Genomic DNA, 25,726 nt, shown 5'->3' with positions numbered 1-25,726 from the left:
AATTTGCTGTTCCCTCAAAATAACTCAACACACAGCCATTATTGTCTAAACGGCTGACAACAACAGTGAAAATGTCCAAATTGGGCCCAAAGTGTCAATATTTTGTGTGGCCACTATTATTTTCTAGCACTACCTTAACCCTCTTTGGCATGGGGTTCACCAGAGCTTCACAGGTTGCCACTGGAGTCCTCTTCCACTCCTCCATGACCACATTACGGAGCTGGTGGATGTTAGAGACCTTGCGCTCCTCTACCTTTTGTTTGAGGATGCTCAATAGGGTTTAGGTCTGGAGACATGCTTGGCCAGTCCATCAACTTTACCCTCAGCTTCTTTACCAAGGCAGTGGTCATCTTTCAGGTGTGTTTGGGGTCGTTATCATGTTGGAATACTCTGCTTCAGTATGTCACAGACAGTACATGTTGGCATTTATGGTTCCCTCAATGAACTGTAGCTCCCCAGTACTGGCAGCCCTCATGCAGCTCCAGACCATGACACTCCCACCACCATGCTTGACTGTAGGCAATACACACTTGTCTTTGTACTCCTCACCTGGTTGCTGCCACACATGCTTGACATCATCTGAACCAAATAAGTTTATCTTGGTTTCATCAGACCACAGGACATAGTTCCAGTAATCCATGTCCTTAGTCTGGTTGTCTTCAGCAAACTGTTTGCGGGCTTTCTTGTGCATCATCTTTAGAAGAGGCTTCCTTCTGGGATGACAGCCAAACAGACCAATTTGATGCAGAGTGCGGCATATGGTCTGAGCACTGGCAGGCCGACCCCCACCCCTTCAATCTCTGCAGCAATGTTGGCAGCACTCAAATGTCTACTTCTCAAAGACAACCTCTGGATATGACGCTGAGCACGTGCACTCAACTTCTTTGGTCAACCATCGCAAGGCCTGTTCTGAGTGCAACCTGTCCTGTTAAACTGCTGTATGGTCTTGGCCACTGTGCTGCAGCACAGTTTCAGGGTCTTGACAATCTTCTTATAGCGTAGGCCATCTTTATGTAGAGCAACAATTTTTTTTTGGATCCCCAGAGAGTTCTTTGCCATGAGGTGCCATGTTGAACTTCCAGTGACCAGTATGCGAGAGTTAGAGAAATAACACCAAATTTAACACAACTGCTCCCCTTTCACACTTGAGACCTTGTAACACTAATGAGTCACATGACACCGGGGGGAGGTAAAAGGCTAATTGGACCCAATTTGGACATTTTCACTTAGGGGTGTACTCACTTTTGTTGCCAGCAGTTAAGACTTTAATGACTGTGTGCTGAGTCAGCGGGGAAAGCAAATTTACACTGTTATACAAGCTGTACACTCACTACTTTACATTGTAGCAAAGTGTAATATCTTCACTGTTGTCACATAAAAAGATACAGTATAATAAAATATCTGAAAAAATGTGAGGGGTGTACTCACTTTTGTGAGATACTGTACGTTTATCCACTTCAACCAATGGACAAAAAAAGAGAGAGCAAATAGAAAATATAACTTTATTGGAACACTGCTGTAGCCTGCAATGATTATTCACATTTCTATGATCTTTTTTTTTTTAGTTTCTCTTAGTAAAAAAAATATTTAAGTATTTTGTGCTGAATTAAAAAGTAAATGAGAATAAGTGTAAAGCAGCAATTTATGCTCTTAGCAAGTGCTGACTGAAGCCATTTGGAACCCAAATTAGAAGCAGTTTTTCCAATAATAATAATTTTCACCTCTCAAATACATTTTTGCAAACAGGCTGTCAGGTTTGGTCGTTTTTTACCTTGGTTTATGCATAGCCAGCCTCCATAGTTATATATTATGGAGTCTGGGAAACATATGTCTCCTGGTGTGAAACCAGAAGCTTCACCCCAGGAAATTAGTCTAGGTAGAGACCTTGATTTTTTCTGTACATTGGGTGATAAATAGAGCTGGCCTTGAGTGCTTTCTAAGGACAGGTCTGGGCCTTATCGGTATTATTTCAATGACCACTTGCTTCGCATTCCTTGGTCCATAACTTTATTCAGGGGATAAATCAGCTTAAATCCCCAGTTAAGTAACCCCTGAACACTTGGGACTTGAATTTAGTTTTGTCGGCATTACAAAACAGCCCTTTTTTGGGCCGATACGAGATATTCCCTTGGTCCTTTTTTGTCATTTTTTTCTGGTAACCATAATTGCTGCAAGAAGGGTATCAGTAATGGCTGCTCTTTCTTGTAAAGAGCCATATTTTTGTTGCTCACAAGGATGAGGTAGTATTGCATCCTCATCCTAACCTTTTACCAAAGGTAGTGTCAGGTTTTTATCTAAACCAGATTATTGTTCATCTGTCCTTTTTTCCAGAACCCTGTTCATTAAAAGGAAAATCACTAAATTTTTGATGTGGTGAGAGCAGTCAATGTCTACTTAAAGGTGACTTGCTCAGATTAATAAAAAACTGATGTTTTTATTCAAGTTGCCTGAAAGTCCTAAAGGAGGACAGGCAACATTGAAATCTACTATTCTTAATAGATTGAACAAGTAATCGTTCAAGCTCATGGTTAAAGATTTGGATTCCACCCTTTCAAATCAAAACGCACTCCTCTAGGCTGTTAGTGCTTCCTGGGCAGTGCATTACCAAGCCTCTATGGCTCAAAACTGCAAGGTCGCAACTTGGTCTTCAGTCTATACATTTACCAGATTCTATCAAATAGATGTAGAAGGTCATGAGGATATCGCCTTTGGGAGCAGGGTACTGCAGGCTGCAGTATTAGTCCTCTAGTCTCTTATTGCCCTACTTTTTGTTGTGTCTCCCTCCCTTCAGTTGACATTGCTATGGGACATCCCACATAGCAACTACTATGGCTCTGTGTCCCATGATGTATGATAATAAAATAGGATTTTTAAAACAGCTTACCTGTAAAATTATTTTCTTTAAAGTACATCAGGTTCTTTTTGTATACACATGTATTGCTTTGCTACAAAACTGAAATACTCCCAGTAGTGGGAGGGGTTATATAGGGAGTGCACTTTTTTTTATCTTAGGGCGTGCCAGTGTTCATCACCTGAAGGTGGCCTATAACCCACATAGTAACTACTATGGTTCTGTGTCCCGTGATGTACTTGAAAGAAAAGGATTTTACAGGTAAGCTGTTTTAAAAATCCTATTTTTCATACACAGATTTTGCTGAAAGGTTGACTGTTTTTCATCTATTTTTTTAATGATTCACTTGCTCCATCAGGAGATAGTTGTATCTACAGTATGTCACAAAAGTGAGTACCTCCCTCACATTTTTGTAAATATTTTATTTTATTCTTTCATGTGACAACACTGAAGAAATTACACTTTGCTACAATGTAAAGTAGTGAGTGTAAAGCTTGTATAACAGTGTAAATTTGCTGTTCCCTAAAAATAACTCAACACATAGATAATGTCTAAACCGCTGGCAGTAAAAGTGAGTACACCCCTAAGTGAAAACGTCAAAATTGGGCATAATTTGCCATTTCCCTCCCCGGTGTCATGTGACTTGTTAATGTTACAAGGTTTCAGGTGTGAATGGGAAGAAGATGTGTTAAAATTGGTGTTATCGCTCTCACTCTCTTATCATGGTCACTGGAAGTTCAACATGGCACCTCATGGCAAAGAACTCTCTGAGAAGCTGAAAAAAAAGAATTGTTGCTCTATATAAATGGCCTAGGCTGTAAGAAAATTGCCAAGACCCTAAAACTGAGCTGCAGCATGGTGGCCAAGACCATACAGCGGTTTAACTGGACAGGTACCACTCAGAACAGGCCTCGCCATGGTCGACCAAAAAAGTTAAGTGCCCATGTTCAGCATCATATCCAGAGGTTGTCTTTGGGAAGTAGACGTATGTGTGCTGGCAGCATTTCTGCAAAGGTTGAAAGAATAGGGGGTTAGCCTGTCAGTGCTCAGACCATATGCCGCACATTGCATCAAATTGGTCTGCATGGCTGTCGTCCCAGAAGGAAGCCTCTTCTAAAGAAGTTTGCTGAAGACAAGCATACTAAGGACATGGATTACTGGAACCATGTCCTGTCGTCTGATGAGACCAATATAAACTTATTTGGTTCAGATGGTGTCAAGCCTGTGTGGAGGCAACTAGGTGAGGAGTACAAAGACAAGTGTGTCTTGCCTACAGTCAAGCATGGTGGTGGGAGTGTCATGGTCTGGTGCTGCATGAGGGCTGCCGGCATTGGCGAGCTACAGTTCACTGAGGGAACCATGAATGCAAACATGTACTGTGATATACTGAAGCAGAGCACGATGCCCTCCCTTAGGAGACTGGGCTGCAGGGCAGCATTCCAACATGATAATGACCCCCAAGACGACCACTCCCAAACACACCCCCAAGTCGACCACTGCCTTGTTAAAGAAGCTGAGGGTAAAGGTGGTGGACTAGCCAAGCATGTCTCCAGACCTAAACCATATTGAGCATCTGTGGGGCATCCTCAAATGGAAGTTGGAAGAGCGTAATGTCTCTAACATCCACCATGTCCGCAATGTCATCATGGAGGAGTGGAAAAGGGCGCCAGTGGCAATCTGTGAAGTCCTGGTGAACTCCATGCCCAAGAGGGTTAAGGCAGTGCTGGAAAATAATGACAGCCACACAAAATATTGACACTTTGGGACCAATTTGGACATTTTCACTTAGGGGTGTACTCACTTTTGTTGCCAGTGGTTTAGACATTAATGGCTGTGTGTTGAGTCATTTTTAGGGGACAGCAAATTTACACTGTTATACAACCTGTACACTCACTACTTTCTCAGAAATTTCCCCCATGCCCAACAGGGGGCGACTTCTTGTAATCTGTTCAGAGGCCTGGGGGGGGGGGGGGGGGCTTTTGCCTCTGTTGAGAGCATGGGAATACTTCAGGAGAATGGGATCTTCTGGGCTAGAGATGCTTTTAGAAGAATGGCAATTCATCGAACTGGGAATGTAGTTTTCTCATCAAGAATTGAATAAACTCCCCTGAAGAAGACCGTTACATACAGTGGTGTGAAAAAGTGTTTGCCCCCTTCCTCATTTCCTGTTCCTTTGCATGTTTGTCACACTTAAGTGTTTCGGAACATCAAACCAATTTAAACAATAGTCAAGGACAACACAAGTAAACACAAAATGCAATTTGTAAATGAAGGTGTTTATTATTAAAGGTGAAAAAAATCCAGACCATCATGGCCCTGTGTGAAAAAGTGATTGCCCCCTAAACCTAATAACTGGTTGGGCCACCCTTAGCAGCAACAACTGTAACCAAGCGTTTGCGATAACGTGCAATGAGGCTTTTACAGCGTCCTGGAGGAATTTTGGCCCACTCATCTTTGCAGAATTGTCCTAATTCAGTTACATTAGAGGGTTTTCGAGCATGAACGGCCTTTTTAAGGTCATACCACAACATCTCAATAGGATTCAGGTCAGGACTTTGGCTAGGCCACTCCAAAGTCTTCATTTTGTTTTTCTTCAGCCATTCGGTGGTGGACTTGCTGGTGTGTTTAGGATCATTGTCCTGCTGCAGAACCCAAGTTCGTTTCAGCTTGAGTACACGAACAGATGGTCGGACATTCTCCTTCAGGATCTCTTGGTAGACAGCAGAATTCATAGTTCCTTTTATCACGGCAAGTCTTCCAGGTCCTGAAGCAGCAAAACAGCCCCAGACCATCACACTACCACCACCATATTTTACTGTTGGTATAATGTTCTTTTTATGAAATGCAGTGTTCCTTCTACGCCAGATATACTTGGACACACACCTTCCAAAGAGTTCCACTTTTGTCTCATCGGTCCACAGAATGTTGTCCCAAAAGTCTTGGGGATCATCAAGATGTGTTGTGGAGAAATTGAGACGAGCTTTGATGTTCTTTTTGCTCAGCAGTGGTTTTCTCCTCGGAACTCTGCCATGCAGGCCATTTTTGCCCAGTCTTTTCCTGATGGTGGAGGCATGAACGCTGACCTTAACTGAGGCAAGTGAGGCCTGCAGTTCCTTGGACGTTGTTGTGGGGTCTTTTGTGACCTCTTGGATGAGTCGTCACAAAATGCAATTTGTAAATGAAGGTGTTTATTATTAAAGGTGAAAAAAAATCCAAACCATCATGGCCCTGTGTGAAAAAGTGATTGCCCCCCTTGTTAAAACATACTATAACTGTGGTTGTCCACACCTGAGTTCAATTTCTCTAGCCACACCCAGGCCTGATTATTGCCACACCTGTTCACAATCAAGGCATCACTTAAATAGGAGCTGCTTGACACAGTAAGGTCCACCAGAAGATCCTTAAAAGCTACACATCATGCCGAGACCCAAAGAAATTCAGGAACAATTGAGAAAGAAAGTAATTGAGATCTATCAGTCTGGAAAGGGTTATAAAGCCATTTCCAAAGCTTTGGGAATCCAGCGAACCACAGTGAGAGCCATTATCCACAAATGGCGAAGACATGGAACAGTGGTGAACCTTCCCAGGAGTGGCCGGCCGCCCAAAATTACCCCAAGAGCGCAGCGACGACTCATCCAAGAGGTCACAAAAGACCCCACAACAACGTCCAAGGAACTGCAGGCCTCACTTGCCTCAGTTAAGGTCAGCGTTCATGCCTCCACCATCAGGAAAAGACTGGGCAAAAATGGCCTGCATGGCAGAGTTCCGAGGAGAAAACCACTGCTGAGCAAAAAGAACATCAAAGCTCGTCTCAATTTCTCCACAACACATCTTGATGATCCCCAAGACTTTTGGGACAACATTCTGTGGACCGATGAGACAAAAGTGGAACTCTTTGGAAGGTGTGTGTCCAAGTATATCTGGCGTAGAAGGAACACTGCATTTCATAAAAAGAACATTATACCAACAGTAAAATATGGTGGTGGTAGTGTGATGGTCTGGGGCTGTTTTGCTGCTTCAGGACCTGGAAGACTTGCCGTGATAAAAGGAACTATGAATTCTGCTGTCTACCAAGAGATCCTGAAGGAGAATGTCCGACCATCTGTTCGTGTACTCAAGCTGAAACGAACTTGGGTTCTGCAGCAGGACAATGATCCTAAACACACCAGCAAGTCCACCACCGAATGGCTGAAGAAAAACAAAATGAAGACTTTGGAGTGGCCTAGCCAAAGTCCTGACCTGAATCCTATTGAGATGTTGTGGTATGACCTTAAAAAGGCCGTTCATGCTCGAAAACCCTCTAATGTAACTGAATTAGGACAATTCTGCAAAGATGAGTGGGCCAAAATTCCTCCAGGACGCTGTAAAAGCCTCATTGCACGTTATCGCAAACGCTTGGTTACAGTTGTTGCTGCTAAGGGTGGCCCAACCAGTTATTAGGTTTAGGGGGCAATCACTTTTTCACACAGGGCCATGATGGTCTGGATTTTTTTCACCTTTAATAATAAACACCTTCATTTACAAATTGCATTTTGTGTTTACTTGTGTTGTCCTTGACTATTGTTTAAATTGGTTTGATGTTCCGAAACACTTAAGTGTGACAAACATGCAAAGGAACAGGAAATGAGGAAGGGGGCAAACACTTTTTCACACCACTGTATATAGGGAAGGATATCATGCAAAACGCTCTTAAAATCTGTTTGTTTCCACACATAGAATGAGTGCATACGTGTTTTTTTTTTCCTAATGTTGACAAGATATGTGTTTTTATGTTAAGACCAGAATTGATTTTTATAACTCCTTTGCATTTTTGATACTACAACTTTAAGAAAGAAATAATATTTTTGAAGTAAACCATTGTTATTTGCCCAAACATCTTCTTGCTGCTACAAAACCCCTTGAGGGAATTTCCATTCAATACACTCACTACTTTACATTGTAGCAAAGTGTCACTTCTTCAGTGTTGTCAAATGAAAAGATATAATAAAATATTTACAAAAATGTTAGGAGTGTACTTACTTTTGTGAGATATTGTATTTCCAGTTTACAGAAAGAAATACATAATATTAACACTCTAAGCCCTTGTACACACGGTCGGAGATTCTGACGGAATATGTCCGATCGGACCATTTTTTTGTCGGATATTCCGACTGTGTGTGGTCTACATCGGACTGTTTCCGACGGGCCAAGTTTTCCAACTTGTTGGTAAAATTTTCCGACAAAATGCTCCGATCGGACATACTCCGATCATGTGTAGAGAATTCCCATCAGACAAAGTGCCACGCATGCTCAGATCAAATTCCTACACCAAAGCTATTGGCTACTAGCGTGAACGTAGTCCAGTCATAACGAAATAACGTCATCACGTCGGATTTTCTGACAACTTTAACCGTCCATGTGTATGCAACAGTTTCGGACAAAATCAAAAAAAAGATTTTGTTGTCGGAATCTCCGACCCTGTGTACAAGGGCTTATTCTTGTACGCCATCAGGTTGTAAACATCTCCTGTGTGTCCAAGACCTTGGATGCATTGCTAACAATGTAAAATATCTCCTTTTATGTAGTATTTCATTTTGTGTCAGTAGAATAGCCTGTGTTATCCATAGTATGTTTGAGTATGTGTAACTATGTCCTAGCCAGCAACAGCTTGTGATTTTCTTTATCACAGAATTCTTGTACCGACTATCTGTATTTTCCAAGAACATGGAGGTGGCAGCTCATTTACAGAGAGATGAGATGGGAACAGCAGAGTATGGTGTGACCAAATTTAGTGATCTCACAGGTAAGCATGCAAGTACTATCCACTGCATAGGGATAAATGCTCAATAGCTTCAGGATGCTGTACTATAATTTCCCTCTTCTCCCCTAGACACTTTTCTTGTAAAGAACACTAAGAGCATATAGACATTTCCACCAGCAAACCTTTCTTGTAGAATAATGGTCTTTTTATTTCAATATCAGTGACATCATCAACTAACAGTTCAGGACTTGAAAGGGGCAGAAACATGGTTAGTGATATTCTCACTGACGTATAAAAAAAAGACTACAAGAAAGGTTTTGTAGTGGAAATGTCTATATGCCCTTAGTGCTCTTTCACACTGGTGGCGGTTTGCCTTCTGAAAAGTGATCTGGAGTGGATTTCTTTTACTATCATAATTCACCAGTGTAATATTTAATGTGTATAGGATATAAATATTTACTGCATGAAAATGTATTTCATTTGATGGTTTCCTGTTAATTCTATTTTTTAGTACATTTTGTTGTGACTATGCTAATGGTTTCCGTATGTTTCTTAAATAGTCTGTGTGGAACAGTGCATGGGGGAAGGTTTACCACATAAGTGAAAATGTTTTTAAGCTGTGGTAGCTCCACTGATAGCTGCATTCACATACAGTTAGTATCTGTATCAGTTACCTTAAATGTACAGTACTTTCAAATATATCTACATTTGTAACCCTTTCTCTGTCTAATAAAATGTATTTTGCTTTAATATGCCTGTCCTGGCAGAAAGTGAAGGGAAATCTCCCGAGTGTTAGCACAGGCAGCAATAAAACCTGGCAGAGGCTCTAAAGCTGGCCATAGATGGATTCGTTATTTTTTTTTGGGGGGTAGCCAACCGGCTGGTCAAAAATATTCAGACCTATTGCCCCATCCACACATTCGAGGTAGATGAGGGAATCCTCCCACCAGTGCTTTTGTATTGTGAAAGTAGGGACTCCCCCGCCATCAGAATATACTGCACAGCACTGCAGCCGAAAGGGAGTGGTCAAAGATGGATTAAAATTCGGCCAGTTCCTGCTGAATTGGTTGAGTTTCCATCCATCTCTGGCAAGATTTACCCTTCTCTACTCTAACCAAAATAAAATATAATGTTTTGACTGAATTTGTAAATCTTATATGGGATAGCTAGTAACAAACGATTCTGTATTCATATTGATAAATTACTCTTGACATCATAGTCTTTTATTGCATTTCTCGACATCTAACTAGTAGCTAAGGCCCCATTCACACCTGTGCATAGCGTTTTCAGGTAGAAAATTGCGCCATTTTACATCGATGTTGCAGTGTTTTTTTACAGCGTTTTTACAGCGATTTTGCAGTGTTTTTTTACCGTGTTTTACCGTGATTTTGTGCAGGGCAATAAGGTCACCAATATAAAAAGAAGAAAAACAACCAAATCTGCCCAATTCAAGGGACAACAAAGGGTCCAGAACTTGTTTGCGCTTCAGGTGTTTGGCTTCATTCAACTTGGAGTGGAGATGTGAACCATCTCCATTGAGAATAATAATAGGATTTTCATATACAGCTTACCTGTAAAATCCTTTTCTTGAGAGTACATCACGGGACACAGAAGCTTCATTACATAGTGGGCTATATAGGCACCTTCAGTGATTGGACACTGGCTAACCCCAATTAAGGAGAATTCCTCCCCTATATAACCCCTCCCATACGGGAGACACCTCAGTTTTGTAGCAAAGCAATAAGACACCACGTAAAACCCAAGAAGAGCGGGAGCTCTGTGTCCCGTGATGTACTCTCAAGAAAAGGATTTTACAAGTAAGCTGTATATAAAAATCCTATTTTCTTGATCATACATCACGGGACACAGAAGCTTCATTACATAGTGGGATGTCCCAGAGCAATGCTTAGCTTGTAGGGATGAGCTTCGTGTTCGAGTCGAACATACGTTCGACTCGAACATCAGCTGTTCGCCCGTTCGGCGAATTCCGAACGTTATGGGCCGTTCGCACCAAATTCGTGTGGCGCTCACGGCCCACAATGCACTGCGATGGCGCAGTGCATTGCTGGCTCATGATTGGCCAAGCATGCACTGTGACCCCGCATGCTTGGCCAATCACAGCACCGGCAGCGAGAAGAGCCATGAATGGCCACAGGCAGGATGCCTGTGGCCAATCATAGCTCAGGCTGTGTAGTACACGCCCCACACTATATAAGGCCGCCAGCGCGGCGGCCTTGTGTAGTGTGTTGGCATCTGTAGCAGTTAATGGGTGTTCTGTGTACCTTCAACACAGTATACACCGATCGTTATCGGCCGATTTTTCGTTCTTGCTCTTCTGTAGTGGTTGTTGTCTGCGTGCCCTGACCGCAGTATACACCACTATATTCACCTATATATCTAGCGATATATCTATCTTTTATAATAGAGCTGTCAGTCAGTGTTAGGAGATTGTGCATGCTGTCTGCATGCTCTGAACGCAGTATACACCGCTATATCCACCTATCTAGCTAAATATCTTGCTCGTTTTAAATAGAGCTCTCAGTCAGTGTTAGGAGATTGTGCGTGCTGTCTGCGTGCTCTGAACGCAGTATACACCGCTATATCCACCTATATAGCTAAATATCTTGCTCGTTTTTTTTTTTTTCAAATATATATTTTATTTATTTAACTCCGGTAGGGAATACCCCACAATACAGGCAGTAGAAAGACAAAAACAATTAGAGCCATCAATACAGAAAGCAATGTGGTATCAAGAGCGCGTAGTCACTCAAACAGTGCAGTGAACAAGATACAATAAAACAACAGGATATATAGGAGATCCTTGCTTTCGCAGAAAGTAAGAACAGTGAACCTGCAAGCTCCGTGAAATGCTACAGGAGTGGGGTACAATTTCCGAGCCTCCTCAGACTAACCACAGGGAGGAAACTCAGAGTTACCGGAGATGGATAGGGGTAAGGATTAGGAGGGGCGGGAAGGGGGGGTAGAGAGGAAGAGGGGGGAGGGGGAAAGAGATAAGGGACAGAAAAGAAAAAGAGTAGACCGACAGACATGGCGGTGGTTCAGGTCATCCGCTCCACAAATGGGACCAAGGGAGGATCAGGACTTTAGCAAAGATTGGCCTTCCATGGAGAATATAAACAAGCACCAGCTATCCCATGTTTTTTTATATGTTTCTTGTTTGTGCTGTGCAGTAAGTATGAGGTCCTCCAGTTTCCGTATGTCTTCTACTTTCCGCAACCAGTGTGCCACTGTTGGCGGGGCACTGTGCTTCCAGTAAAGGGGAATACACGCCTTAGCTGCATTGAGAAGGTGACACATAAGGCATTTCCTATATTTTTTAAGGGGAATCACTGATAAATGAAGCAAAAAGAAAGCGGCATCTTCCGGGATGGGGTAGGCCGCGAACTTCTGGGATATACGAAGGACCTCCACCCAGAATGACCGCAGCCTGGAGCAGGACCAGAACACGTGGAGCAGAGTACCCTTCTCCTCATTACAGCGCCAGCACCGATCCGAGGACGAAGGGTAGCACTTGCTCAGCCTGGAAGGCGTTAGGTACCAACGGGTAAGGATTTTAAAGTTGGTTTCCTGCATCTTGGAACAAAGAGAAGATTTGAGGGCTAGAGTGATAATACGGTTTGTTTGGAGCGGTGAGAATTCACGGTCAAGGTCCCGTTCCCATTTAAGTAAACAGGGTAGTACAGGTGGGTTTACAGGTGAGGATAACAGGGCATAGGTCTGGGAAAGTACGTGGGTCAATGGGTCAGTCGTTGAGCACAGGTTCTCAAATGGCGTCAGGTGTTGTGCAAAGTCCCGTGGGTGTGGTAGCGATTGTAGGAAATGATGTAATTGTAAAGCCGTCCAGAACGGTAGGCGGAATGTCCCTGATGCTACAGTGAGTTCCGTCAAGGAGGGCCATCTCCCCTCCGTCAAGAAATTGGCCGCATTGTCGTGGCCGGCGTCAACCAGAGATGCGTAGGTAGCATAGTGTAGACCCGGTTCAAAACTCGGATGACCTAAGATGGGAAGCAGGGGAGAGATTTCAGAAATAAGGGCAGTCCTGGCGGCGGCGCCATGACTGTGTTTCAGCGTTGTGCTAATAAGGGGGTGTAGTTTCAGGGGTGCCGGGAGTTCCTTATAGCACCACAGCGCTCCTTTCAAGGGTACGCGGGTCTGGGCCTGTTCAAGCTGTACCCAGAGTTTGGATGCTCCATTACGCCTTCAGTCAATGATCCTCCCCAAGTGGGACGCCAAGTAGTAGTTACGTACATCGGGAAGTGCAAGGCCCCCCCAATGTTTGGGGAGTGTCAATTGCGCATAGCGTAGCCTGGGTTTCTTATGTGCCCAGACAAATTTGATGAAAAGAGACTGCACTTGTCTAAAAAAAAGAGGTGGTATATGTATGGGCAGGGCCTGGATTAGGTAAATAAATTTGGGTAGGATGTTCATTTTCAGGAGGTTACATCTCCCAAACCAGGAGTGGAGACCTCCCTGCCATTGTTCTAGAAGTAACCGAGACCTAGTCAGTAGAGGTGGAAAGTTAAGGTCAAATGTCTGGGCAATGCTATATCTTGCTCGTTTTAAATAGAGCTTTCAGTCAGTGTTAGGAGATTGTGCGTGCTGTCTGCGTGCTCTGAAAAAGACGGACGGCAAAACAAATTATACAGGGGTGATAACCCTTCCCTATGTTTTCCAAAAAGCTTAAAAATAGTAGTATACACCGCTATATTCACCTAAATATATCTAGCGATATATCTATCTTTTATAATAGAGCTGTCAGTCAGTGTTAGGAGATTGTGCATGCTGTCTGCGTGCTCTGAACGCAGTATACACCGCTATATCCACCTATCTAGCTAAATATCTTGCTCGTTTTAAATAGAGCTCTCAGTCAGTGTTAGGAGATTGTGCGTGCTGTCTGCGTGCTCTGAACGCAGTATACACCGCTATATCCACCTATCTAGCTAAATATCTTGCTCGTTTTAAATAGAGCTCTCAGTCAGTGTTAGGAGATTGTGCGTGCTGTCTGCGTGCTCTGAACGCAGTATACACCGCTATATCCACCTATATAGCTAAATATCTTGCTCGTTTTAAATAGAGCTCTCAGTCAGTGTTAGGAGATTGTGTGTGCTGTCTGCGTGCTCTGAACGCAGTATACACCGCTATATCCACCTATATAGCTAAATATCTTGCTCGTTTTAAATAGAGCTTTCAGTCAGTGTTAGGAGATTGTGCTTGCTGTCTGCGTGCTCTGAACGCAGTATACACCGCTATATCCACCTATATAGCTAAATATCTTGCTCGTTTTAAATAGAGCTCTCAGTCAGTGTTAGGAGATTGTGTGTGCTGTCTGCGTGCTCTGAACGCAGTATACACCGCTATATCCACCTATATAGCTAAATATCTTGCTCGTTTTAAATAGAGCTTGCAGTCAGTGGTAGGAGCTTGTGCGTGCTGGCTGCGTGCTCTGATCTGTGTGAGCTCCCAGACTTCCAGGAGGAGTGCAGCGTGATGACTTCTTCCAGCCCAGGGCCAGGGCCTTCTTCCCGGCCGGCGGTACAGCATGGAGCCCCTAGGTTCCAGGAATGGACACAGGAGGAGAGGCTGTTCCTGGAGGACCAGTTGGATTTTCCTGATTGGACCTCAGCACAGCCAGGAGAGGATTTGGTGAAAACCACAGCAAGGAAAAACGAGGTGAAGGCTTTATTGGTTAAAGTTTCGAAAGTCTTTTGTGAGAAGATGAGGATTTTATCCGAATTAAGAAACAGAAGAGATAAAGCTGGAAGTGGCAAAAGGTCTGATTTCAAGGCAGCTATTGATAGCTTAAAGAAGCAGTGCAACCAGATTGGCGAATTGGTGACAGCAATATTGGACAGTGCAACATATGAAAGAGACTTTCTAGACAAGATTGATAAAGTCATGAAAACAGCAAATGAGGAGGGATCCCAGGCGGTATGGCGCCGTAATGAGCAACGTCTATCCCGGGCAGCAGAGCCTGAGAGAGAGGCGGCGGGACCCGTGGAGAAAGGACTGTCAGCAGAGGAAGAGGTGGAACCGAAAATCCTAGCAAAGACAGTTGTGGAAGGTATGAACTCTAGTCCCAAGACCGCTGGTTCTGGTAGTGCCACAGAGGGTCCCGGTAAACCTATGGGCACTCAGCCTGCAAGCAAGGCTGCAGTCCTGCAGGTCACAGTAGGTCCCAGTGATGTGGTAAAGAGCCAAGGTCAGATGGCAAAACAGGTCCCTGTGGTACAGCTTAAGAGACTGTCAGAAAAAGAAGAAAAGAAATCTGTGGACTTACCGTTAAAATCCCCAGTGAATCCAGCCGGTGCTTGCAAGCAAGGCAAGCCGTCAGTGATGCTGTCGGCTGCCGTTGCTGCGAGCCGGGTGCAGGACAAGGGGAAAGGACTGAGGGGAAGTGGGGGTGGAGGGAATAGCCAGGGTAGCGTGGCTACTGCCGTCAAAAACACAGTGGCGGTCAGCAACAAGGCTATGGATGGTGTAACAGCAATGGCGCCGGGGGATGGTGGAACGCCATCTTCCCGCAATGTGGGAGGAGGAGCAGCCAAACAGGAAACTGGTGTTGGTTTGGCGGGAGATTTTGGCGCGGTTTTTGGGGGCGGGAAGGTTGGTGGTGAGGCTGCGGTCGCACCGGAAGTGAGGTCACGCCCGGAAGCGGAAGTCAGCCGTGAGGTAAACTTCCGGTCACGGACTTCAGGGACTTCCGGTGTTGAAACCCAGCGGGAGGAGAGTGATAATATTGATATGTCTGAAGATTTACACCCAGGGCAGGTATCAGCTTGGGGTGACTGCCCAATGGGTGACTTAGGGGATGATGACCCAGCCATGAATTACATTAGATGCCTGGAGGGCTCCCAGCAGATTCAGGGTCAAATAGTGGCGGACTCCTGTGGAGCTCGTATGGAGGTGGGGATGTCTGATAGTCTGGGTACTCCTGTGGAGGGTCCTCAAGCAGTCCAACAGGAAAGCATGATAACAGAAGGTGAAGGGCAGGTTGCAGAGGAGTGTGCCCCCCAGTTGGATCCTAAAGAGGGAACTTCTTCCCCCAGACCAATTTTGAGGGGTACGCCTGAAGTAAGGCTTTTAAACGCCTTAGGTGAGAGGCGGTCTTATGCCAATGTGGTGGGATCATCTGTGCCTTTGGACCATTTATATAACCAATTTGGTGCCAGTAATTTTCGGGCCCCCCCGGCGGACCAGTCCGCTGGAGCTAATTCGTGGTCCCGTGGTACAGGTGGACCTGAGCGTAAAAGACGCAATGTAGTACAGTTGAGGTGGGAGGGGGAGGGGCAATGCCCTACCAGAGGGCAGGTTGTAGATATGGTCCTATCGTTAGGGATCAAGGTCAGTGAAATCTTTGCAGTGATCCATCCTGCGGGATCTCCTGATTTTGACCTGAGTTTCACTAATGTAGTAATCATGGAGATTTTCATTACCTCCTTCGGTCTGATTAGGGGGACAGATCCTTGGAGGAATTTCCGGATCATCCCCTTGAGCAGACAGGAGGATGCCAAGAACCTCACGATTCTTGTGAGGAATGAGAGTCTACCACCGGAAGATATAGGGACATGGCTGAGCAGGTATGGTCAGTTACAGTGCCTGCTGAGTAAAAAACTGGATGAGCGGGGGGTTTGGACCGGGGCTTGGAGCACCAGGATCCGGCTGCGTAGAACCGGTAACACGGTGGCACACGTCCCTGGAAGTGCTTTCTTGGGGCGCGACCGGATCTTGGTGTTTTATCCGGGACAGCCCCGGCGTTGCTTCAAATGTGGATGTCCGACTCACCTAAGTGCAGACTGCACGGTGGTGAGGTGCATTAAATGCAATAAGTTCGGACATTCAAGCGAGTCATGTGGTTTAATTTGTTGTAACCTGTGCGGCCAGATGGGGCACCCTTTTAGCAGATGTCCCAAAGCCTTTAGGGGCGAAACCACATCTGGTGGCCAGCCCAGGGATACAGGTGCCTTTTCGGGAGCTGAACAGGGCAACATGGGTGGTAAACAAACCACTACTGGTGGGGAGGAGAATGGAGCAGAACAAGGCAATATGGGTAATGAACAAACCACTACTGGTAGAAAGAAGAAGGTACCCTCTGGCGCTACTGTTGCTACCCAGGTCGGGGTGCCCTCTTGTGTTTCTGGTGCACCCGGTGGGGTGGGCCAGACTGCTGACAGTTCGTTGGTGGCCCCGGTTCCTCCCCCAGCCGGGAATGCTCCTAGGGGGAAAGAAATACCCCGTCGGGATCTAAGTCCGGTGGAGAGGAGGAGGAGTAGAGTTTCAAGGAGAGGGTCAGTTAGGCAGAGACCGGAATGTGTTAGCTCATCTCGGAGCAGGAGCCCACTTAGGTCTCCCGGTCCGGCCTCTCCCTCCCCATGTCGGGGCCCTCTTGGTACGGGTGTCATTTCCTCTAGCTCCCCCATGTCGGAGGGTAAGCAGGGGAATGATGGGGAAGAAGAAATTGTGTCTAGTAAATCTCAGGCAGATGGAATAGTGGAGGAAGTTTCTGGTGAGGAAAAGAGTCTTGTACATAAATGCAGCGGTAAAACTATTGGTAAAAAGAAGAAAAAGAAAAAGGAGCGTAGTGAATGGGACAAGTTTTTTGACGGTATTTCTGATGATCAGATTCGTGATCTAGTTGTGTCCCCCTTGTGTAAGTCGAAACAGAGTTAATTTAAGTAATGGTATAGTTTGAGTTATGTATAGAAATTATGTTTGTAAAGTTTTTCTGTTATAAGTTGTGATTGTAAAGTGTGGTAGCAGTTTTTTTTCAATAAAAACATCCACCTATATAGCTAAATATCTTGCTCGTTTTAAATAGAGCTTTCAGTCAGTGTTAGGAGATTGTGCGTGCTGTCTGCGTGCTCTGAAAAAGACGGACGGCAAAACAAATTATACAGGGGTGATAACCCTTCCCTATGTTTTCCAAAAAGCTTAAAAATAGTTTTTTTGACTGGAGCTACACTTTAAAAGTGTACCAGTTGAAAATTACAAACCGATTCAACTTAACACAACAAACCTACACAGTCCCTGTCTTGTTTGCACCGCCTGTATACTGCTGTTCTGAGTATATAGGGCCTGGGGGCCACACGTATTTCCTTTTTTTAATATGGGTACGGGGTTCCCCTTAATATGCGTACAAGACCCAAAGGGGCTGGTAATGGGCAGGGAGGGCTACCCATATCATTTTTCTCAATGATTTTCAACCATATTGCAGGAACCAGATATAACATTAAAACTGCAAGTAGCTTTAAATTACGTTATTTCTGTTAAATGTCATTTTGTGCAGGGACTATTCTAAACACCGGAAACACGTGGCACTTCATAGGCATACTACAGACACCCCCCCCAGGCACCATATTTAAAGGAATATTTCACTTTTTTTTTTCATTTTAATCGTCATTAAAATCAGTGCTCAAAAAACGGCAGTTTTTAAAAGTTTTTTTTGCAGTGACCCATGTCCCCTGGGGCAGGAGCCAGGTCCCCAAACCCTTTTTAGGACAGTATCTTGCATATTAGCTGTTAAAATTAACACTTTTAATTTCGAACATTCGAGTCCCATAGACTTCAATGGGGTTCTAACGTTCATACGAATTTGGGGTCCGTTGGAAAGTTCTGGGGGGTGTTCGGGGGGGTGTTCGGCTCATCCCTATCAGCTTGAGGGAGGGAGACACAGATCAGAATTATAGCCCGCCATGGACCAGAGGAACTAAACTGCAGCCTGCAGTACACTCGCCCAAAGGCGGTATCCTCTTGCCCTCTCACACCCACCTGATAAAATCTGGTGAATGTATGGACTAATGACCAAGTCGCAGCCTTAAAGATCTGAGCCAGGGAGGCCTGGTGATGCACTGCCCAAGAAGCACTTACAACCCTAGTTGAGTGCGCTTTCATTTGAAAAGGACTAATCCTCCCCTTTACACTATAGGCCTGAAGAATAACTTGTCTAATCCATCTTGAGAGAGTGGATTTCGATGCAGCCTGGCCCCTTTTAGGGCCTACTGGCAAAATAAATAAACAATCAGTCTTTCTTATCTGAGTAGTTGCCTGGAGATAGATACTGATTGCCCTCACCACATCTAGAGTGTGCAAAGACTCTTCTTCTGCGGACTGTGGATCTGGAAAAAAGGATGGCAGGATTACATCTTGATTCAAATAGAATCCCGAAACCACCTTAGGTAAAAAGGACCTATTAGGACGCATCACTACTCCGTCCTTATGAATAATTAAATAAGGTTCTTTGTTTGAAAGAGCTGCTAGCTCTGACACTCTTCTGGCCGAGGATATGGCTATCAAGAAGACAAATTTTTTAGTCAAAAGAACTAACGATGCCTGGTGTAATGGTTCAAATGGTTGTCCCTGCAATGCAGAGAGGACCAAATTGAAATCCCATGGGCATACTGGAGGTTTGACTGGTGGCTTTAACCGCATGGTCCCCTGAATAAAAGCCCGGACAAGAGAATGTGATGCAAGTGGCTTCTGGAAAAACACTGACAAAGCTGAAATCTGAACCTTGATAGTGCTTACGGCCAAATTCATTTCTAGGCCTGACTGGAGGAAAGCCAAGATCCTGCTAACGACATACTTTCTAGGATGCCATCCCCTGAGTTCACACCAGGAAACATATGCCTTCCAGATTTTGTAGTAAATAAGCCTGGAGGCTGGCTTTCTGGCATTGACCAGAGTAGAAGGGACTGACTCCGAGAGTCCACGGTCTTTCAGAATGTGGGTCTCAGCAGCCAAACCGTTAAATTCAGACTGTGTAAAGCAGGATGGTAGGACCCTGCGAGAGCAGATCTGTCCTGAGAGGAAGGATCTAAGGCCTGCCTACTGCCATTTTCATGATCTCTGCGTACCAGGGTTGCCTGGGCCAAGCCGGGCTACTAACAGAACCGACTTTGTTTCCCTCCTGACTCTTCCCAGGAACCGCGACAGAAGCGGGTATGGCGGGAAGGCATAGATTAGATTGTACCAATCCCAGGGAATTGTCAGAGCATCTGACCCCTGAGCAAGTACGTCCTTTGTTCTTGACACAACTTGTCCAGCTTCCTGTTGAATCTGGACGCAAACAGATCTACATCTGGAGTACCCCATTTGTGACATATGGTTTGAAATATGTCGGGGTGTAGAGCCCATTCACCTGGGCATAATTGTTGGCGGCTTAAAAAGTCCGCTTGCCAATTTTCCACTCCTGGAATGAAGACTGCAGAAAGGCACGGAACATGCCTCTCCGCCAAAGCAAATATGCGATTCACCTCTCTTTGTGCATCCAAGCTTTTGGTGCCACCCTGGTGATTGATATAAGCCACCGCTATGGCATTGTCAGACTGTATTCGAACAGGGTGACCCTGTAGTCTGTAGGACCAGTCCATGAGGGCCATATAAACTGCCCGAATTTCCAGAATATTTATGGGCAGGAGTTTTTTTGGTCGCAGACCATTTCCCCTGCGTGCATACCTCTTCCAACACTGCTCCCCAGCCTGTCAGGCTGGCATCTGTAGTTACAATTTTCCATGGAAGGGGAAGAAAAGTTTTGCCTTTCAGTAGATTATTGGTCTGTAAAAAAACATAGGAAGATCCAAGGCCTGGGGCTTCTTGTTCCAAGCCACAAGGATGCATCTCTGTAAAGGCCTTGAATTAAACTGGGCGAATGGAATGGCCTCGAAGGAGGCGACCATTTTCCCTAACAGTCTCATACACAACCGAATGGGGGAAGTCCTTCTGCTCAGTATTAGGCGAACCAGAACCCCTATAACCATGGCCTTTGGCCTTGGTAGAAACACCCTGCCCTGAGTGGTGTCTATGATCATGCCCAGATACTCCAACCTTGTAGCAGGCTGCAGGGACGACTTTTCTAGATTTATAATCCAACCTAGGTTTTCCAGGTGTTCTAAAGTTTTGACAATACTGTGGTTCAAGAGCGCTACTGTCTGCTCTATGAGTAGCAAATCGTCTAGATAAGCTATCACGGTTATGCCTTGAGCTCTTAGATTTGCCAAGAGAGGGTCTAGAATCTTTGTGAAAACTCGAGGAGCTGTAACGAGACCGAAAGACAGGGCCGCAAATTGATAAATGGAGCTGATCTACCGCAAACCTTAGATATTTTTGGTGTGCGGGAAATATTGGCACATGAAGATATGTATCCTTGATATCTATTGATGCCATAAACTCTCCCACTTGCAGGGAGGAGACCACAGAGTGTATTGACTGCATTCGCAAAGACCGAATGTGCTGAAACTGGTTCAAATCCTTTAGATCCAGGATAGGTCTGACATCTCCATTTGGCTTTGGAACGGTGAAGAGATTTGAGTAAAACCCTGAACCCTGTTCTTTTGGGTCCACTTCCACTATCACCCCCTGAGATAGTAAATGATCTAAGGCCAGAAGTAGCAGTCTTTACTTTACTGGATCCTTGGGGATCCTAGACCTTAGGAAGCGAGATGGTGGAATCTCCTGGAACTCTAGTTTGTAGCCCAAAGATATTGAGGAGGTTACCCATTTGTCCTGAATCTCTTCCCGCCAGGCTTCTGCAAACTGCAGGAGCCTTCCCCCCACTCGGCCGAATGGGGGCGCCCCTTCACAAGGAAGCTTTCGGGCTCTGCTTGGCAGGCTTTCGCCCCCAAGTCTTTTTCTGCCCCTGGGCGTGACCTTGGGCCTTTCCTCTAGAGGGAGGTTGGAAAGGCCGTCGCCACTGCTTAGAGCTTGATGCTCTGGGAGAAAGAGAACGCCTAAATGATGGACGTTTGTTCTTTTTGATTGGTAGGAGAGTAGATTTACCCCCTCTAATTTTTTGGACGAATTTATCCAAGTCCTCCCCAAATAAGCGTTCCCCTTTAAACGGGAACCCAGTCAAATATTTTTTACACGACAGCTCAGCTGCCCAATTTTTGAGCCACAGGGACCTTTGCATGTGTACCAACAGGAGAGACAAACAAGATGCTTGTTGGACAGAATCCAAAATTGCATCAATCGTGAAACACAGAATTTGAGGAAGTTCTGCGTAATTTTCCACTTCCTCACTGGGAAGGAGGCCAAGCATCTGCTTAACCTGTTCCTTGAGGAACTGACACAACCCCACAGTTGCGACTGTAGGTTGCACTACAGCGCCAGCCATGGAAAAGGAGGCTTTCAATAACATTTCCAGCTTCTTATCAGTTGGATCTTTAAATACCTGAGCATTATCCAAAGGACAGGTCAGGTTTTTATTCACACAAGAAACAGCCGCATTGACGGATGGGACCCCCCATTTTTTGGTGAAACTTTCCTCCAGAGGAAGCTGGATGCCCCCAATCCTCATACAACAATTTATCCATTAAAGTGGAAGTAAACTCCCCTATCGTTTTCAGCCAAGGAAGCTGCCATCTTTGCCTCGGTTTAATCTTCAACTGCTATGGTGCTGTACATGTGATTCGTTATGACACCAGCCTTTGGATTGTTTGATAGTTTGGCTGAGAGCACAGCCAATGTGCAGTTAGCATTCCCGGCATGCCTTTTTTTTTAAACTGTTTAAATCGATGGGTTTACTTCCACTTTAAGGGATGAATTGGAAAGGAAAAGGCAGTCTGTGGGATTCTCCTGACCCCCAGGGAAGAAACAGAGGATGTAGCGGCCTCAGCAGTAGGCATTCTGAAAGTGGTACGCACCAATTCAGTGTAATATTGAACCTGCTTTTTGAGTGCCTGAGAGGAGGAGACTCTTTCCTCTTCCTCTGATTCATCCGACTGCTCTTGATCCCTATCCCATGATAGGGATCTCTCCTCACCTTGTCAGAGGTGTCATCTGAAAGAGGAATTTCAGCAGAGGGAGGGGATCTACCCCTTTTTCTGCTATCTTTCAGGGAAGCTGAAATAAAATTCATAATTCTCCCTTCAAAACCCTCCAATGTAGCCTTAAGGGAGTCTTCAGTGACATACGCTGGGGCTGAAACATTAGGAGAGGCTGCAAAACCTGACAGGGGCACTGACTCCAGTCTTGCAGGGGTATGGCAACCTACAGGCATCTTTAGGAACCCTAGACCTAGGCGGTGATTTTTCAGTGCCCTTGTTACGTCCCCCTGAGACCCTCTTACGAGGAGACATAGTCCTAAGCTACAAAGCAGAGGTACTAGTACAAAGTGCAATCACTGTTGTGCTACAAGTCTCACAATAAACATATATGCTTAAACTGCACAACCTGATGCTAAATAGGTGTCTTAGGATTGCCTGGATCCGACCCCTTAGGATGCTTACTGCCCACAGCTCTGTGTCATCCGCTTACAGATCCCTGGGGTTCTGGGCTCTGTAAATTTGCCGCTTTGGTGCCTGCGCAGTGAAGCGCCGTGCACGCCAGCGTGCACGGACCCGCAACCACACCCCCCCTTTGTTTTGCCACAGGAGCGCGCCCAGCACACGTGCGCATGCACGAGAACTGACAGTGTCCGAGGGGGAGGAAGAGAACCACCTGCTGAGCTGCGCGGGACCCCCACAGACTACATGGGACCTCTCTTTTACCTTTTGTGTGGCAGAGCCTGCAGCGGAGGATGTGAGCCATCCGGAGACTGGCTTCACTGAGAGGGTAACCTGGAAATGCATGTAAGTATACACCAGGCTGCTCTTTACTCCCTCTAGTGGCAGAAACCAGGTAAGACATACAACTACTCACATGAAGAAATCCATAATATATGATTTATATAGGATTAACTTCTCTTACCTGTCCCCGTTGCAGGAACTGCTGAAAACAGACAGTTTCCAACCTTCACCCATGACGGCGGGCAGAGTTGTGCCAACCTTCAGGATTTTTTGGGTTCCTTCTCAGAGGAACCTCTTACCTGGACCTTGTAAAAGACTCTGCCAGAAAGTTTCGTACCACTGTTTTAATTGTACACCAAGTCTGGTTTTCCCAGAGCCCAGTCTTCCAAAGGAAAGGACTTACAGGCAAAACCTTGTTTCTTCGGATGACGAGGCCCGGGTACCATATAATCTTGGGAGTCAAATATCGGCCCGCGATATGGATCCGGTTATCCTAGCCCTTAGACCCCTGCAGGGAACTCTCTCTTCATAGCACACGTTTTACGTGACCAATCACTTTAGACACTGGCGAAAAAACTGAGGTGCCTCCCGTATGGGAGGGGTTATATAGGGGAGGAATTCTCCTTAATTGGGGTTAGCCAGTGTCCAATCACCGAAGGTGCCTATATAATCACTATGTAATGAAGCTTCTGTGTCCCGTGATGTATGATCAAGAAAGATTTTTTCCCCTCCAGCATTTTTTAGCTTCAGGCTTCAAGCTACAAAATGCTCAGGTGTGAATGGGGCCTTATTATTATACTGTTTTATCCATCAATAAAAGCAGAATGTTGTAAGAAAGTGATACCATTTATTGCCTTGCTCAGGGCAGTGCTCAGTTAAGTCTTTCTTTTAGTTCCATACATTCTGCAGGAAACTAATTGTAATATGTCATTTTTCTATAGCTGAAGAATTTAGGAGTTACGGAATAAAATCCAGTATTGGTATGAATTTATCCAATCTAAAGCGAGTAGCAATGTCAGCTACATTTCCAGACAGTCATGATTGGAGGAAAATGGGAGTTATTTCAGAAGTGAAAGATCAGGTAAGACATTTTTAAGAAAATGGAATAAAACATACTTTACTAATGCTGTTAAAGTCCAACTTGTGCCAACACTCTTTTCTACAGTGAGGACATTTGTTAGGCCTTGCCTGGAATAGGTTCTGAGAAAGGTCTGGAGACATCTCCATCCCGCGTTCTCTGCTGGAGTTTATCAGCCGTTAAACTAAAAGATTTTCAATATGAACAACAAAATAGATTTCACATGGAGGGTGGGATCTGGGGGCCCCCTTGTTAAATGAGGCTTCCAGATTCCAATAAGCCCCCCACCCGCAGATCCCCACAATCACCGGGCCAGGGTTGTGAGGATGAGGCCCTTGATCCCAAAGCACCCTCCATATGTTGAGGGCAAGCGACCTGGTATGGTTCAGGAGGGGAGGCGCTTGCTCACCCCCCCCTTTCCTGGCCTGCCAGGCTGCTTGCTCAGATAAGAGTCTGGTATGGATTTCGGGGGTACCCCATGCCAATTTTTAAAAACAAAATTGCTGTGGAGTTCCCCTTAAAACCCAAAGGGCCTGCTACGGATTTTGGGGGGCACTCCATGCTGTTTTTTTTTTCAAAATTGGGTGTGGAGTTCCCCTTAAAACCTATACCAGACACAAAGGGCCTGGTATAGACTGGGGGGATGGGGACTCATGCCATTTGTTTTCTTAATTCTGTCATACGGTTCCCCTTAACCACTTCAATACACTGTATTATATACTGTACACTGACTGCACTTTATATATTTTATATATGTATTTATATATACAGTATCTAACAAAAGTAGGTACACCCCTCACATTTTTATAAATATTTTATTATATCTTTTCATGTGACAACACTGAAGAAATTACACTTTGCTACAAAGTAGTGAGTGCACAGCTTGTATAACAGTGTAAATTTGCTGTCCCCTCAAAGTAAGCCAATGCATAGCCATTAATGTCTAAACCACTGGCAACAAAAGTGCCTACACTCCTGAGTGCAAATGTCCAAATTGGACCCAAAGTGTCAATATTTTGTGTGGTCACCATTATTTTCTAGCACTGCCTTAACCCTCTTGGGCATGGAGTTTACCAGAGCTTCACAGGTTGCCACTAGAGTCCTCTTCAACTCCTCCATAACGACATAACAGAGCTGGTGGATGTTAGAGAGAAACATTCCACTCCTCCACCTTCCATACCCCACAGATGCTCAAAAGGGTTTAGGTCTGGACACATGCTTGGCCAGTCCATCACCTTTACCCTCAACTTCTTTAGCAAGGCAGTGATCGTCTTGGAGGTGTGTTTGGGATCGTTATCATGTTGGAATACTGCCCTGCGGCCCAGTCTCCGAAGGGTAGGGATCATGCTCTGCTTCAGTTTGTCATAGTACATGTTGACATTCATGGTTCCCTCAATGAACTGTAGCTTCCCAGTGCCGGCAGCACTCATGCAGCCCTAGACCATGACACTCCCACCACCATACTTGATTGTAGGCAAGACACACTTGTCTTTGTACTCCTCACCTGGTTTCTGCCACACATGCTTGACACCATC

At 45.1% G+C, this 25,726-nt stretch overlaps 1 protein-coding gene across 1 annotated transcript in view; it reads left to right on the top strand.

The window, feature by feature from the left end:
- The window catches only part of LOC143933075 (cathepsin W-like), a 159,571-nt gene that overhangs the window by 7,419 nt on the left and 126,426 nt on the right, over window positions 1-25,726 (top strand). Inside the window, exons 3-4 of the mRNA XM_077456032.1 lie at window positions 8,520-8,633; window positions 24,055-24,194. Of these exons, the coding sequence (XP_077312158.1) occupies window positions 8,520-8,633; window positions 24,055-24,194 (254 nt within the window). The remainder of the gene's footprint in view (window positions 1-8,519; window positions 8,634-24,054; window positions 24,195-25,726) is intronic.

Source organism: Lithobates pipiens, unplaced genomic scaffold (assembly GCF_037356315.1).
Source record: "Lithobates pipiens isolate NorthernLeopardFrog02 unplaced genomic scaffold, aLitPip1_a1.2 Scaffold_10, whole genome shotgun sequence".
NCBI classification, from domain to species: Eukaryota; Metazoa; Chordata; class Amphibia; order Anura; family Ranidae; genus Lithobates; species Lithobates pipiens.
Note: the sequence above shows the minus strand (reverse complement) of the source record. Positions and strands in the feature narration are given on the sequence as shown.